At 45.0% G+C, this 17,700-nt stretch overlaps 1 protein-coding gene across 1 annotated transcript; it reads right to left on the reverse strand.

Annotated features, from left to right (window-relative positions):
- Nucleotides 1-12,966: 12,966 nt before the first annotated feature.
- LOC123094860 (non-specific lipid transfer protein GPI-anchored 12) lies at nt 12,967-13,537 on the reverse strand. The gene has a single exon (XM_044516739.1). The coding sequence runs from the start codon at nt 13,435-13,437 to the stop codon at nt 13,003-13,005; it is 435 nt and encodes a 144-aa protein (XP_044372674.1). The 5' UTR covers nt 13,438-13,537; the 3' UTR covers nt 12,967-13,002.
- Between the last annotated feature and the right edge of the window lie 4,163 nt (nt 13,538-17,700).

Below are 17,700 nucleotides of genomic sequence, written 5' to 3' on the forward strand. Positions count from 1 at the left end.
TCTCTTGATATCCTTGGGTGCTCGTCCTTTTGTGCCATTAAGAAACGATACCTCGCCTTTTTCCAAGGAAGGTCGTCTCCGCTTACAAAGAGGCTAGTGGGCTCCCAAGTTCATTTGATATGAACATTTTATTTTAGAAGAGTATGCAGAGGTTTATAGGACTAGGGTAGTCATATCCGTATTGCACCTAGTCCGACTACCTTATTAAGGTTTGAACTAGCCATCCGAGTTCTACATGCACCTTTCAGTTTACCTGAGCTATAATTTATATCTGCTTGCTCCACCTACCCCATGGGATTTTTAGTGCAAAGTTATGCACCCAAGGAATGAAGACCATAGTCATTATGATGAGTGCTGGAGTGTGTATCCCTATTTAGGGTTGCCCGTTGTGCGGTCTGAGGTGAAGTTTATGCTTCTTGAGCGCTTTATCTGGTTGGGTCGCTTGAGATCACCCATGCTATTGACACTTCCTCAGCCGCATGTACCTCCTTTGCGAAAGCCGCCGTATGCTCTGTAGTTCTGAGTGAGTGATCCGTGTTCCCGTTTACTATGATGATGCCATTTGGCTCCGGCATCTTAAACTTGAATTAAGCATAGTGGGGAACAGCGTGGAAATGGGAGAAGGCGGTCCTTCTGAGGAGCGCATGGTAACCACTTTGAAAGGGTACGACGTTGAAGATTAAATCTTCGCTCCAGAAATTGTCCGGAGTACCGAAGATTACGTACAAGGTGACGCTTCCTGAGCATTGTGTCTCAACTCCCTATATGATACCTTTAAAGGTAGTAGTGCTGGGCTTGATTCTTGTCGGTTCCATACGCATCTTCTTGATAGTGTCATTGTATATTAGGTTGAGACTACTGCCCCCGTCCATGAGGACTCATGTTACGTGGAAATTTTCCACTATGGGGTCCGGTACTAGGGCTGTCATGCCTTGTGACGGATGCTCGTCGGGTGGTCACTTCGGTCGAATGTGATCGGAATTTGTGACCACGAACTGTAGGTTGGAACTGCCGGCTCTATGGCATAAACATCTAGAAGCATGTGTTTGTGTTCCTTCCTTGTGACATGCGTGGTGTAGATCATGTTCACGTCCTTAACCTCGGAAGGGAACTTCTTCTGCCCTCCACTTCCTGACCTAGGCCGATTACCATTCTTATTAGGTGCCTTTTTACCTGCGCGGTGTTCTGCAATGGCAAAGGAGCTATTCAAATCCTCCTCCATCACATCCGGCCACCTAGCCGCAACCCGAATCCTCGGTGTTCGGCACTGGTGGCGGGGCCCAGCTCCCCCTTCAGTGGAGGGCGGGATGGACGACTCCGGGGGCCTTAGGGGCTCTGGAACTGTCTTTGGGGAGGGCTCGGATTAACTGAGCTCTCCCTCTTTATTCACTAGGAGGGATCCCCCCTCCTGGTCCTCGGTGACCGAGGTATTATCCTCGGCCATGATTTCGTCACCCCCGCCCCCTGTGTTCGGGCCGGGAGGGGTACTGACTTCGGCTTTAGTACTAAATAAATTCGCTTTGGGGACATCACCTCCCCAGTCCCTTCATGGACCAGGGGAGGTGTGGAGCGTGATGCGGTCCCGCTCTCTGCCAGTTCGGCTGGCGAAGAATTCCCCTCCGAGACCTGGTCAGCGGGGAGATCACATGGTGGGCTGCAATAAAATTCACATACGACCAGTAATAAACTAACAAAACAAAACACCTGGGGACTCTTCAGATTCTAACCTTTTGGCACGGGGCTTGATCCCGGGGTTCCTTTGCGGAACCTCTTTAGAAGGTTCAGATCCGTAAGTAGAGTCCGAGCTGTCGTCAATCAGGACCAACTTGGGCTTGCGCTGCTTCTTTCGGGCATGATGAGGCTGCTTGTCATCGGCGTCGTCCAAGTCTGCCATTTTCCTTGTTTGGGAGGAGTCGCTCTCCTCCCCGTCCTCCTCCTTCTCCCCTCATGGACAGAAGGAGTTTGGGTTTCCCCGGACTTGGTGTCCGGTGGTCCCCTTGGGCGGAGGCCTCCTTGATCCTTGATGTCTACTACGCAACTTTATTCTTGTAGACTCGTGTTGGGCCTCCAAGCGCAGAGTTTTGTAGGACAGTAGCAATTTTCCCTCAAGTGGATGAACTAAGGTAAGGTGTCCAATCATCGTAATTCTTCAATATATTATCCAATAATTCCTCAGCTTGTTCAAGAGTTCATTCCCTGAAAACACAACCAACATGACTATCTAGGAAGTCCCTAGAAGCAGCGGTTAGTCCACTATAAAAGATATCAGTTATTTCATTTTTATTAAAAGTATGATCAGGCAAAGCATTAGGCAATTGGACAAGCCTCCCCCAAGCTTGTGTGAGACTCTCTTCTTCAATTTTCACAAAGTTAAATATTTCTCGTAAGGCAGCTTGTTTCTTATGAGAAGTAATAAATCATATCCCAGGGACAACGCACACAACCAGGAGCAAGAGTATCGTACCATGGCTGAGCATCACCCTTTAATGAGAAAGGAAATAACTTAAGAATGTAATAGTAGTGATTTTTTCATCATGAGAAAATAGCGTGGCTATATCATTTAGTTTAGTAAGATGTGCCACAACAGTTTCAGTTTCATGGCCATGGAAAGGATCAGATTCAACCAAAGTAATTAACTCTGGGTCGACAGAGAATTCATAATCCTTATCAGTAATAAAGATAGGTGAAGTAGCAAACTTAGGATCATATTTCATTCTAGCATTCAAAGACTTTTCTTTCAACCTGCTTAGCAATTTCTTGAAATCATCTCTATCCTTACAAGCAAGGAAGTCCCTATCTACCTCTCCATCCATAACATAACCTTCAAGTATCTTAGGCAATTCATATCTAGGAGAGCTAGGTCTAATAGGTGTTTCATACTCAGTTTCAAAGACATCATCAGTTTTAATATCCTCAATATCTCTAGGTCTAGCAAGTTGTTCATCAAGAAATTCACCTAGTGGCACATCTTTATCAAGCAATGTACTGGCATCATCAATAGCATCATTCATAGCAGAAGTAGCATCGCCAATAACTTGTGACATGTCAGGATTAATAGCATGTGGTGGTGTTGCAAGCTTACTCAAAACAGAGGGAGAATCAAGTGCAGAGCTGAGATGGCAATTCCTTACCTCCCCTCGTCTTAGAGGGAACGATCTTGGTTCTAGTATCTTTCAGATTCTTCATAGTGATAAATAGATATAAATCCCAAGTGACTTCAAAAATATAGCTATGCTCCCCGGCAACGGCGCCAGAAAAAAGTTTTGATAACCCACAAGTATAGGGGATCGTAATAGTTTTCGAGGATAGCATATTCAATCCAAATTTATTAATTCGACACAAGGGGATCCAAAGAATATTTGCAAGTATTAGTAGTTGAGTTGTCAATTCAACCACACCTGGAGACTAAATATCTGCAACAAAGTGATCAGTAGCACAATAATATGGTAGTTTGATAGCGATGCAATAGTAGCAATAGCAGCAGTAACGGTAATAGTAGCAGCAGTAATTTCGTAGCAGTTGTAAGAGTAGCAATAGTAATAGTAACGCAACAAAGACCAATATGTGAAAAACTCGTAGGCATTGGATTAGTGATTTCGTTGGATGATATTCATCATATAACAGTTATAACCTAGGGCGACACAGAACTAGCTCCCGTTCGTCAATATAATGTAGGCATGTATTCCGTAAATAGTCATACGTGCTTATGGAAAAGAACTTGCATGGCATCTTTTGTCCTACCCTCCCGTCGCAGCGGGGTCCATAAGGAAACTAAAGGATATTAAGGCCTCCTTTTAATTGAGAACCGGAATAAAGCATTAACACATAGTGAATACATGAACTCCTCAAACTATGGTCATCACCGGAAAGTATTCCAATTATTGTCACCCTGGGGTTTACGGATCATAACACATAACAGGTGCATAAAACTTGCAAGATCGTATCAAGAACATAGATATAATGGTGAAACATTAACGGTTCATATTTGAAATCATGGCACTCAAGCCCTAGTCACAGGCATTAAGCATAGCAAAGTCATAGCAACATCAATCTCAGAACATAGTGGATACTGGGGATCAAGCCCTAACAAAACTAACTCGGTTACAAGATGAATCTTATCCAACCCATCACCGTCCAGCAAGCCTACGAAGGAATTACTCACTCCCGATGGTGAGCATCATGAAATTGGTGATGGAGGATGGTTGGTGATGACGAAGATGGAAGATCACCCTCTCCGGAGCCTCGAACAGGCTCTAGATCTGGCATCTCGATGAAGAATAAGAGGTGGCAGCAGCTCCGTATCATAAAACATGACGAAACCTCCTCTTTATTTTTTCTTTGAAAATAGGAATTTATAGAGTTGTAATTAGGGTCACTGGAGCCTCATGGGCCCCACTACCCACCAGGGCGCGCCAGAGGAGGGTGGCGTGCCCTGGTACCTAGTGGGCAGTTGCCCCCCCAGTGGGTCTTGGTTCTAGTTTTTATTTATTTATTCCAAAATAACTCACCAAAAAGTTTCGCCCAATTCCGAGAACTTCTATTTTTGCACAAAAACAACACCATGGTAGTTTTGCTGAAAACAACGCCAGTACGGGTTAGTTTCATTCAAATCATACAAATTAGAGTCCAAAACAAGAACAAAAGCGTTAGGAAACGTAGCTCCTTGAATGAAAAGCATGATTGCAATGGTGTTAGTATAAATTTTATTAGTGTCAATTGTGCTAATAATATGCAAAACCCCCAAGCTTGGGGATGCTAATTTTGATATGTCCACTACTTATTGCAATGATCATGATTGAGGTGATTCTTCCTATGATCCTAAAAATTTATTGAAGCCTCATGATGAATATGTTTGCGATAATATTGAAAGTGGGTTTAAAAGAGTTCCAACTTTTGGTAATAATGATCCCACTACTTTGGAGAATGATCAATCTTATTAATTTTTTGATAAAAGTGGGTTGGGAGAGGTCATGACTTTATTTGCTGATAATCCCACTATTTTGGAAGAGTGTCAACTTTGCATGCATATGGATCATGCAGAGAATATGTTATGTGATAGCTATATTGTTGAATTTCAATATGATCTCACATGTAATTATTATGAGAGAGAGAAATATGGTTGTAGAAATTTTTATGTTACTAAATTAGCTCTTGTTTGTCAATGTTTTATTCTTCTTCCTTGCATATGCTAGTTTTTGCTTGCCTTAATAATTTCTTTGCTTATAAAATGCCTATGCATAGGAAGCATGTTAGACTTAAATTTGTTTGTCACATGTTTTATGATACCCCCTTTGTGTTTCAATTATTATCTTTCATTTGAGCATCATCGAAATCTCAAAGCCTAGCTTAATGGCTATAAAGAAAATCGCTTGTTGGGAGACAACCTGATATTTTTCTTTTCTGTTTTAATGGGTATATGCAATTATACTTCTGCTATGATTGTATTTTAGTATTTTAATTAATGTTTGAACCAAGTAAGATCTTTGGGATGATTTGGAAGATTGTTGATTTGATTATGTGAAAAAACAAAAACTTTTGCGTCCAGTAGCAGAATTATTAAAGTTTGCTGGAGCGTGATAAAATTCTGCATTTTTTACACTTTATTGATATGCAAATTTCCTGCGTTGTCCTAAGTTTTCAGAATTTTTGGAGTTACGGAAGTTTGGCTAAAGTCCAGATGACTACAGAATGTTCTGTTTTTGATAGATTCTGTTTTTATTGTGTTGTTCGCTTATTTTGATGAATCTATGGGTAGTATCGAGGGGTATGAACCATGGTGAGGTTAGAGGGTCGTCAGTGTGATTTGTAGGGATATCAATGATGAGTACCTTGGTGCTTCGGCCTTGGTATATCATCCCTCGAGGCATTGGCCTGCCGCGAAGCAATGGCCTTAGCGAAAGATCTTATGGAAACCCGGGTGGTGATCGCCTCTTAGTACAAGGAGGTCATCAAGAATATTGAGGAAGGCACTGGCGGGTAGCACAGACACATCATTAGAGAGATCAAGATGACGGTCCTCGAGTTCCAAGCTTGCTCCTTTGTATTTGAAGGGAAAGTTTCAAATTTGGGCCAGAAATTGCAGAGGAGCAGGATCCGAAGCGGTGGCTGCTACAAGAATGGAATATTCCAAAGCATTCGTTTCTGAAAGAATTTGATGTCAACGGATGCTCCTATTACATTTGTAGTCTCTGAAGGATGAGGCTCATAGCCTTGCTAAACACACATACCCCCAAAATAAACACACATTGATGATGTGTTTGCTCCTTTGTATTTGTATCATCATGTGGGACAAACTTTTTTTCTAATCGTTAAAAGCCACATGACGATTGATGCATGCTCATCGATGATAGGAATTCACGGTACGGGGTACTTGTAGGGTTGCAGTGGGGAATGAGGCCTTCGTTCCTTTCTATTGCAAAATTTGATACTCCATCCATTCATATATATAGGACCTGATGTGTAATTTGAGAATGCCTTTGAGTATTGATAGGATTAATAGTATAGTAGATGTATAATTTGAAAATTATATTATTGAAAGTACGAATTTGATGGTACACTTTGTGTAACTTGCATGTCATATAGTATCATTGCTCTAACATGTGGTTAAAATTGGTCTTGAAAAACGCATTAAGCCCTGTATATATGGATAGAGGGAGTATGTAGTTTGCATTTTTGCACGCAGATTCAGTTTTCTCTTTTCTGTTATGTTTGTTTGTTTAACACAAAAATATATGTGAAATGTGGGTGTTTGCAGTTGAAGAAAGAAAGGAGCGAGGCAGGACCGAGACCAAATTATGCCACCTCACCTCGACAACGATTATCCACCTGCCAGGCACGGCCAAATAAAAACAGATGCACAGCCGTACACCGATGGCGCGTCGTCTTGCATTCGGCAGTCGGCACGGCACGTCGCACGGCACCGGAACTCGTACTAACTCCACCGCAGCCAGCCAGCCAGCGAATAAGAGCGGGGTAGCCGGTCACATGTAGCCCGCGCGCGCAGTACAGGTACAGCACAGCCCCGCCGGCCGCCGCGCGACATACATACGCTACCTTTAATAATCACTTTCATTTCATGCGTCTCCGCGGCTGCTCATTTGTAGCCGCGGTGCAGGTCGGACGTCCCCATCCACGACCCCATGCCCGCCTAGCCAATGGGGATGGTGGATGGGATCTGCGCCGAAAGCTAGTGCTCACCACTCCACAATGCAAGGAGGCAGCGCATGGTGATGGTGTACACGGACCGATGCTCTGCTGGACTTGAATCGATTTGATGTAACGCGTGTACATGTACAGTTGCACCGATGTGGGATGGATATGGGGGCTGCCTCCGTCGGCGTGCGCGCTTGGGAGTTACGGCAGCAGCGTGAAGAGCGCGGCGCAGTACGGGAGGAGCACGAGGAGGAGATGACGCCCTCGGCTCCGGTGCGTCGCGGGGCCGCCGCTCGCGGCTGACGTTGCTGGCGTCGTCGCCGGCGTGCCGTACCCTGCCGGGCGTTCACACTTTGTTAGTACAAACAGTTCTACTACTATGTTGTGATAGGAGTATGGAAAAAACAGAAAGATGGTTTGAACTGAACAGCTTGCTTCCATGAGACAATTTGGTTCCTGTACTGTTTTAGCTACTGACCAAGTCGCTACTCGACTACCTGTCTGGTCGATGTTACAATACTCGCGTTACTTGGCATGTATTTCGTTCATTTTTTATAACCCTGGTACAGTGTACTTTACTCTATTTTACATGTAGGATACAGTTGTGCATGTTAGACTTAGAGATATATCTCTTTGTAATCTCAACTACTTATCTCTTCCTCTCCCTTGTAACCTCCTATCTCTTATTCTGCTGAATCCTAGCGATCGGTAGATACTTGTAAACCACGGCAGGGGTTATTCCTGCCCTCGATCAATAAAGTCCCGCGGCTCCTCTACGGAGGAGTAGGAACGCTTCCACCAAACCAAGCTTACATGGTATACAGAGCCACGTCTCTTCCTGTCATCTAGCGACACCACAAAAAACCCTAAACCCTTCCATCGCCATGGCTATGAGCTCGAGCGCCGCCGCCCTCAACCTAGGTGCTCCACCAACAGAGAAGCTCGCAAGGGGGAACTACCTCCTGTGGAAGGCGCAGGTCATGCCGGCACTGCGAGGCGCGCAAGTGACCGGTCTCCTCGACGGCAGCGACGCCGCACCGCCAAAGACAACAGAAGTCACCAAGGCGGACAAAACCACGGCCATAGAACCCAATCCTCTGTATGGCCCGTGGTTGTCGAAGGATCAGCAGGTTTTGAGCTACCTGCTGAATTCTCTCACGCAAGAAATCCTGGCGCAAGTTATCGGTAAGGACAGTACCTTTGATCTCTGGACTGCTCTTACCACTCTATTCGCCGCGCAGTGGCAATCCCGCATAACAAATCTTCGGATGGCCATCTCCAACACCAAGAAAGGAAACATGTCAAGCAATGCCTTCATCGCCAAGATGAAGAACCTCGGGGACGAGCTAGCTGCGGCTGGGCGTCCGGTAACCGATCCGGAGATGGTCGACTACATCCTTGCTGGCCTTGATCGGGACTACGATCCCATCGTGGCAGCAGTCGGCGCTATCAAGAACTCCATCACCGTTGACGATCTCTTCGCGCAGATCGCTGCGTTTGATCAGCGGATGGAGATGCTGGGGGACGGACCAGCAGGCTTCCGTTCCTCTGCCAACGCCGTCTACAGGGGGCGCGGCCAGTCCCGTGGCAGGGGCGGTCGTGGCCGAAGCAACAGAGGAGGACGCGGTCGAGGAAACCGCTCCTCTCCCTCTCCGAGTCGTGGAGGTGGCGGCGGCGGTCATCAGCAGCGCTTTCGCTCTCAACCACAACAGCAGCAGCAACAAGAAGGTGACTACCCGGAGTGCCAAATCTGCTACAAGTTCCATGCTGGCGGGGCAAGAGCCTGCTGGCATCGCTACGACGACGATCATGAAGAAAAGAAGGCAGCCAACCTCGTCACCAACAACTATGGCATAGATACCAATTGGTATGCAGACTCTGGCGCCACTGAACATATCACAGGGGAGCTCGACAAGCTGACGATGAGGGAAAGGTACCACGGCGGTGATCAGATACACACGGCGAGTGGAACTGGTATGGACATTACTCATGTTGGTAAATCAATTGTTAAAACCCTCGTAAAAGACCTACATCTTAATAATGTCTTACATGTTCCACATGCTTCAAAAAATCTTGTCTTTGTTCATCGTTTTGCCCTTGACAACAATGTTCTCATAATATTCTATCCTCACTCTTTTGTGATCAAGGACTTGGCAACGAGGAGGGTCATCCTTAGAGGAAAGTGTGAGGGAGGCCTATATCCACTCATATCATCTTCATCTTCATCATGGTCGAATAAACAAGCGTGGAGTGTCACCAAACCTTCCTCGGCAAAGTGGCATAGTCGTCTCGGCCATCCCTCCTCAGTTATAGTTCAGCACGTCCTTAGCAAAAATAATCTTCCTTATGAGTCTAGCGTTGAGTCAATTTGTGATGCTTGCCAGCAAGCTAAGAGTCATCAGTTACCTTATCCTATATCAACAAGTGTTTCCACTGCTCCATTGCAGCTTATTTTTTCAGATGTATGGGGACCAGCTCCCACATCAGTTGGTAGATTCTCTTATTATGTCAGTTTCATCGATGATTATAGCAAGTTCACTTGGATATATTTGCTAAAGAAACGATCTGATGTTTTCCAAGTTTTTACCAACTTCCAAAACCTTGTTGAACGCCAGCTAGACTAAAAAATTCTTGCTATGCAAACCGACTGGGGTGGTGAGTATGAGAAACTAAATTCCTTTTTTCAAAAAATTGGAATCTCTCACCATGTTTCTTGCCCCCATGCTCATCAGTAAAATGGGTCGGCTGAACGCAAACACCGCCATGTTGTTGAGGTAGGACTAGCACTCCTAGCCAATGCTTCCATGCCTTTAAAATTTTGGGACGAAGCTTTTCTCACTGCCACATATCTCATAAATATTCGACCAAGCAAAGTCATCAAATTTGAAAGTCCCATCACACCTCTGTATGGAACAAAACCAGATTTCAAATCACTTCGAGTTTTTGGTTGTGCATGCTGGCCAAACCTAAGGCCATACAACACACGCAAACTTGCGTTTCGCTCAAAAAGATGTGTGTTTTTGGGCTATAGCCCTATGCATAAAGGCGTCAAGTGTTTAGATGTTCCTACAGGCCGAGTTTATATATCTCGTGACGTTGTGTTCGATGAATCAGTTTTCCCCTTTGAATCCCTCCATTCTAATGCCGGCGCCCTTCTCCGTCAAGAAATTCTTCTTCTTCCATCCACACTTCGACCTTTTGATCACGGGGGAAACAATTGCACTAACCAACATGACATCCCTACTGGAACCAGTTCTTGTCTCCCATGTGTGCAGGTACCCGAAGAAAACGGAGCTCAAAACAATCAGAATGATCAAAATCTCGTCCAAAACGGAGCTATATTTCATGTAGAAGAAGAAGACGAAGCTGGTGCGGCGTTCGAGGAAGATTTGGCGGCGCCTGCCACCCCTGCGCGTCAATCCTCCTCGGATCTGGCGCGGGCATCTTCTACGGATCACGAGCCGGTCGGCCAGGAGAGCCAGGCGCGGGCGAGCCGCCCCGCAACTGCCACGTCATCACGTGGAGGATCTCCCTCGAGCGGCCCGCGCATGCAGCCAACCGCTGCGAGGCGCGGCATGCACATGCGGCCAACGGGCTCATCTGGTGCGGTCGGCGCAGGATCAACTGCGGAAACTGGTGGTGTGGCCGCTGATGGACAGGCCACATCCGCGACCACTGGATCCGGTGCGGCAACACCTGATGCATCTCCAAGATCGTCTGCAACCAGCGATTCTGTGCACCCACGTGTGCAGCAACAACCATCCATATCCAAAGTCACAACTCGGCTACAAAAAGGTATTAAAAATCCAAAAATAAGAACTGATGGCACCATACCATATGGCATGTTGTGTATTTCAGGAGAGCCAACAAAACTAGATGATGCACTTGGAGATCAAAAGTGGAAAAAGGCTATGGATGAGGAGTATACAGCCCTAATGAGAAACAAGACATGGCATTTGGTACCAAATCAAAAAGGTAAAAATGTCATTGATTGTAAGTGGGTGTATAGGATCAAGAAAAAGGCAGATGGCTCCATTGACAGGTATAAGGCACGTCTTGTTGCTAAGAGTTCTAAGCAGCGTTATGGTATTGATTATGAGGATACATTTAGTCCTGTGGTAAAGGCAGCAACTATAAGACTTGTGCTAGCTATTGCCGTGTCCAAGGAATGGAGCTTAAGGCAGCTAGATGTACAGAACGCGTTTTTGCATGGTGTTCTGGAAGAGGAGGTCTACATGAGGCAACCACCAGGTTATGAAAACAAGCAAAAACCACATTATGTATGCAAGCTTGACAAGGCTCTCTATGGTTTGAAACAAGCACCCAGAGCATGGTACTCCAGGTTAAGTATGCAGTTGAAATATCTTGGTTTCTTTGCATCAAAAGCTGATACATCTCTCTTCATATACAATAAGGCAAATACTGTCATATTTGTGCTCATTTATGTTGATGATATTATAGTTGCAAGCTCTTCTCAGAATGCTACTGATGCTCTCTTACATGATCTAAGCTCAGAATTTGCTTTAAAGGATCTTGGTGATTTGAGTTTCTTCTTAGGCATTGAAGTTAAGAAGGTTCAGGATGGTATAGTGTTAAAACAGGAAAAATATGCAACTGAACTCTTGGCTCGGATGGGAATGAAGGATTCCAAGCCTTCACCCACACCATTATCCTCATCAGAACAGTTGTCAGCCTATGTAGGGGAGCCACTTAATGAGAAGGATAGCACTAGATACAGAAGTGCTGTTGGAGAGCCTTGCAATACTTAACCTTGACACGACCAGATATCTCATTTTCTGTTAACAAAGTATGTCAATACCTGCATGCGCCTACTTCTGCTCACTGGACAGCTGTCAAAAGAATCATTCGATATATTAAGCATACTGTAGGCTTGGGACTATATTTCAAAAGTTCCAATTCTACACTTGTCAGTGCTTTATCTGATGCAGATTGGGCAGGTTGCAGTGATGATAAAAAATCCACAGGAGGTTTTGCGGTTTTCTTTGGATCTAATCTTATTTCATGGAGTGCCAGGAAACAAGCAACAGTGTCAAGGTCAAGTACTGAAGCTGAGTACAAGTCATTGGCAAATGCCACTGCAGAAATTATTTGGCTTGAATCTTTGCTTGAGGAATTGGGTGTAAAGCAACGTAGTACTTCATGTCTATGGTGTGATAATTTGGGGGCTACTTATTTAAGTGCAAATCCTGTTTTTCATGCCAGAACCAAGCACATTGAGATAGACTTTCACTTTGTACGAGAAAGAGTTGCAGAGAAGAAGTTGGAGATACGTTTTATTCCTTCCAAAGATCAAGTAGCTGATGGATTCACCAAAGCTCTACCATACAAGCCATTTGAAGCATTCAAGAACAATCTTAATCTAGGATAGGTAGTTCAGATTAAGGGAGGGTGTTAGACTTAGAGATATATCTCTTTGTAATCTCAACTACTTATCTCTTCCTCTCCCTTGTAACCTCCTATCTCTTATTCTGCTGAATCCTAGAGATCGGTAGATACTTGTAAACCACGGCAGGGGTTATTCCTGCCCTCGATCAATAAAGCCCCGCGGCTCCTCTACGGAGGAGTAGGAACGCTTCCACCAAACCAAGCTTACAGTGCAAGCAGCAGATATATTGTGATGCTAATTCGATAATTGATCTGAACATCTACTACTGTAATGTTGCAGTTGACATGGTAGTGTCTAATTACGCACGAGACGAGAGAATCAGAAATTCTTTTGCCATTCATCAGTTTCCTGTTTACACTACTGGGACTGACAACATTGCAAAGAAACGAAAAGATGCGTTTGAAAAGAAGCATTTATTGCACGCTGCAGAGCATATACTACTGTCATTTCGTACCTGACGCCGGGGGCACGGCGCCGCCCGGCGGCTCCGCGCCGGGCAAGCCCAGCATGGCGCAGAGCCTGGGCGGTGGCGCTTCCACGCGGCAGATGGTGGGCAGCGCGAGGGCACGCACGGCGTCGATGCGGACCCCGAAGGACCCGTACCCGCCCACGAGCCCGCAAAGGCAGGCGGCCTCGCTGTCGACGACGCCGGAGAGCGCCCTGCAGCAGCCCTTCTCCGGCCGCGTCAGCGCGCTCCCGGACTCCACGTACGTCAGGCAGGAGGACAGGTTGAGCTGCGCGCCCGTGCAGTCCAGCTCCCCCCAGCTGGGCGCCGGAGCCGCCGCCGGAGCGGCCGACACCTGCGCCTGCACCGCCGCCCGGGGCTGCAGCGTCGAGACCACGAGGAGCGCGAGGGCGACGGCCGCGGGTGGCATCATAGCCGCGGCGACGGCCTGGCTTCTTGGTATCTGGACTGTGTCGGCCGTGCTCTGTTCGACATGTGGAGACGGGGAGCGCAGGGTGTGTCTTTGTTTTGTGTTCGTGAGCGATGGGGGTGTCCAAACCGTTGCTACGAACAACCGAGTGGGTACATCTCAAAAAAAAAACGAGTGGGTAGGGGGCTGTGTCACTGTTTGGGTAACGCTAGTTCGGGCGTTGCTGCCAATTGAGGCTGTAGAATAATATGATGCAGCTCTCAATATTCATTGGGTGCATATGTACATATATATTTAGTACAATTATGCAGCTCTCAATATTCATTGGGTGCATATGTACATATATATTTAGTACAAGGGGTAACCGTATTCTCAACTATACCCAAGGAGAAAGATTTGTAGTACAAGTGACACACGTGCAAAATACATATACTCCACACCCCCCCCCTCCTGCGCGCAGCCGAAGCGGCGCCATTGGTGACGCAAAGACTGGACCTGAACTCCTCGAAGGACATTGTAGGCAAGCCCTTAGTCATGATATCTGCAAATTGTTGGGAGGTGGGTACGCTTAGGACACACATATGACCAAGAGCCACCTGTTCCTGAACAAAATGAATATCAAGCTCAATGTGCTTAGTATGACGATGATGGACCGGGTTGGCGGAGAGGCAGACGGCGGAAACGTTGTCACAGTAGACCAACGTGGCCTTGTCGACAGGACACGAGAGCTCAAGCAAAAGTTGGCGAAGCCGGGATCACTCGGCGACGACATTAGGTAATGCGTGATACTCAGCCTCAGCACTGGAACGAGAGACCGTAGGCTGCCGCTTGGACGACCACGAAATAAGTAATGGGCCAAGGAAGGCACAATATCCCGAAGTGGAACGTCGTGTATCAGGGCAGTCGGCCCAGTCAGCGTCAGAGTAGGCAATGATGTCGGTGGTGGTGGAGGTGGACAACGTGATGCCAAGATCCGTAGTGTCGTGGATATACCAAAGAATCCGCTTCGCCGAAGTCCAGTGAGCATCGCGAGGAGCATGCATACGAAGGCACACCTGCTGAACAGCATACCACAACTCCGGTCGTGTAAGAGTGAGGTACTAAAGAGCACCAACAATCAACCGATAGAACGACGCATCCAGAGTAGGAGATCCATCAGTGGCAGAAAGCTTGGCCTTCATATCGACAAGCGTGGTCGCATGTTTGCAGTTAAGCATGCCAGCGCGGTCAAGAAGCTCATGAGCATACTTCCACTGGTGAAGGAAAAAGCCATCAGAACGACGCACCACCTCGACTCCGAGGAAGTAGTGTAGAGGACCCTGATGTCTACTACACAACTTGTTCTTGTAGACTCGTGTTGGGCCTTCAAGCGCAAAGTTTTGTAGGACAGTAGAAATTTTCCCTCAAGTGGATGACCTAAGGTTTATCAATCCGTGAGAGGCGTAGGATGACGATGGTCTCTCTCAAACAACCTTGCAACCAAATAACAAAGAGTCTCTTGTGTCCCCAACACACCAAATACAATGGTAATTTGTATAGGTGCACTAGTTCGGCGAAGAGATGGTGATACAAGTGTAATATGAATATTAGATATTTGTTTTTATAATAAGAACAATAAAAAACAGCAAGGTAGCAATTGATAAAACGGAGCACAAACGGTATTGCAATGCTTGAAAATGAGGCCGAGGGTCCGTACTTTCGCTAGTGCAATCTCTCAACAATGCTAATATAATTGGATCATATAACCATCCCTCAACGTGCGATGAAGAATCACTCCAAAGTTCTTATCTAGCGGAGAACATAAGAAGAAATTGTTTGTAGGGTACGAAACCACCTCAAAGCTATTCTTTCCAATCAATCTATCCTAGAGTTCGCACTAAAATAACAACAAGCTATTCTTTATGATCGATCTAACCAAGAGTTCATACTAAAATAATACCATATGATACACATCAACCAACTCTAATGTCAACTAGATACTCCAATGTCACCGCAAGTATCCCTGAGTTGATTATACGATATGCATCAAACAATTTCAGCTTCGTAATACTCAATCCAACACAAAGAACCTCAAAGAGTGCCACAAGATTTCTACCGGAGAAACAAAAGACGAGAAAATGCATCAACCCCTATGCATAGATTACCCCAATGTCACCTCGGGAATCCACGAGTTGAGTGCCAAAACACATATCAAGTGAATCAATATGATACCCCATTGTCACCATGGGTATTCATAGCAAGACATACATCAAGTGCTCTCAAATCCATAAAAGTATTCAATCCGATAAAACGAAATCTCAAAGGGGAAAACTCAATTCACAACAAGATAGCGAGGGGAAAACACCATATGATCCGACTATATTAACAAAGCCCACGATACATCAAGATTATGACATCTCGAGAACATGAGAGAGAGAGATTAAACACATAGCTACCGGTACAAACCCTCAGCCTCGAGGGTGGACTGCTCCCTCCTTGTCATGGTGGCCGCCGGGATGATGAAGATGGCCACCGGTGATGATTTGCCCCTCCGGCGGAGTGCCGAAACGGGGTCTATATTCATTTTTCGTGGATACATAGGCTTGAAGTGGCGGAACTTCTGATTTAGGGTTATCTTGAGGGTTTTGGAATATTTGAGAATTTATAGAGCGAAGAGGCGATGCGGGAGGCCACCGAGGTGGGCACAACCCACTTGGGTGTGCTTGGGCCCCCAGGCACGCCCTGGTGGGTTGTGCTCCCCTCAGAGCTATCCTCTGGTACTTCTTTGGCCCATCGGGTGTCTTCTGGTGCAGACAAAATCTCCAAAAAGTTTGCTGCATTTGGACTCCGTTTGGTATTGATTTTCTGCGATGTAAAAAACAAGCAAAAAATAGCAACTGGCACTAGGCACTATGTCAATAGGTTAGTCCCAAAAAATGATATAAAGTTGCTATAAAATGATTGTAGAACATCCAAGAATGATAATATAGCAGCATAAATACTTCATAAATTATAGATACGTTGGAGATGTATCAGCATCCCAAAGCTTAATTCCTACTCGTTCTCTAGTAGGTAAATGATAAAATAAATAATTTATGAAGTGTGAATGCTAGAAAAGTGCAAAAGTTTGATCACTGATAATTTCAATCACTTTTTTAGCATCGTAACAGCAATTCTTTCTTATAAATCTTCTCATGTTAAAGGAGCAACCAATTCACATGTTAGGGTTCAAACAATGAATTCTCTTGAAACTCAACAACCTATATTCTTAGTCACCAAACAATTGCAATTCAACTTATTCAAGAGAGTCTAAGTAAGAGCTCCACATACTCAATCATCATATAGTCTTCCATGATTGCTACTACTCAAAGCATATTCTTAGAAAAAATGGCATCCATCGAACACAGAGTAAGATAGGGGCTTAATATTTCGCCTCCCTACTCATTTATCATAGAGATAATTGTCAACAATAACAAATCATGATCAAATATATTTGACTGGTCACATGTTCCTAGATCTTTCCCCACCACATGATGCTTGCCAACTAGAGAATAGTTGAGGTTGAAATGAGAATGCATTCTATTGACTCTTGCATAAAAGTAAATACTGAAAAGCAAAAGATAGGCCCTTCACAGAGGGAAGCAGAGGTGGGGATGCACTTTTTATTTAGATGCCCAAGCTCTTAATGCAAAGGAACGTCACATTATATTGCCCCTTATGATAGCAACCTTTATTATGTAGTCTGTCGCTTTTATTACTTTGCCATCACAAGTTCGTACAACGCTGAATTTTACCTTACAATAAAAGATCAAACATATTTAGGAGCATTTTTTTATTGCTTTATGCACCGATGACAACTTACTTGGAGGATCTTATTCAATCCATAGGTAGGTATGGTGGACACTCATGGCAAGAAACTACGTTTAAGGGTTTTTTGGATGCACAAGTAGTATCTCTACTTTGTACGATTTTTTGGCTAGCAAAAGATCCTAGGCAAACACCACATGTTGGATGATCCATAACAATATAACTTCTATGCAAATATACACAACCATAACTCATTACGTTGTCTTCCTTGTCCAACTTCAACTAATTTGCTAAAGATTGAAAATAATTAATGGGTATTCACAATCATAGAAGATGTCCAAGATAATATATTTGCGTATGAAAGTTCTCTTCCTTATAGTAATCATTCATGAATTGTTTGTATGACCAATATTGTGATTGTCAAGCTTCAAAAGATTTCACTTTCTAAAACCAATGTGAGTTTACCACTAGGCATGATAT

The sequence above is a fragment of the Triticum aestivum genome, chromosome 4B (genome assembly GCF_018294505.1).
Source record: "Triticum aestivum cultivar Chinese Spring chromosome 4B, IWGSC CS RefSeq v2.1, whole genome shotgun sequence".
In the NCBI taxonomy this organism is placed as follows: domain Eukaryota; kingdom Viridiplantae; phylum Streptophyta; class Magnoliopsida; order Poales; family Poaceae; genus Triticum; species Triticum aestivum.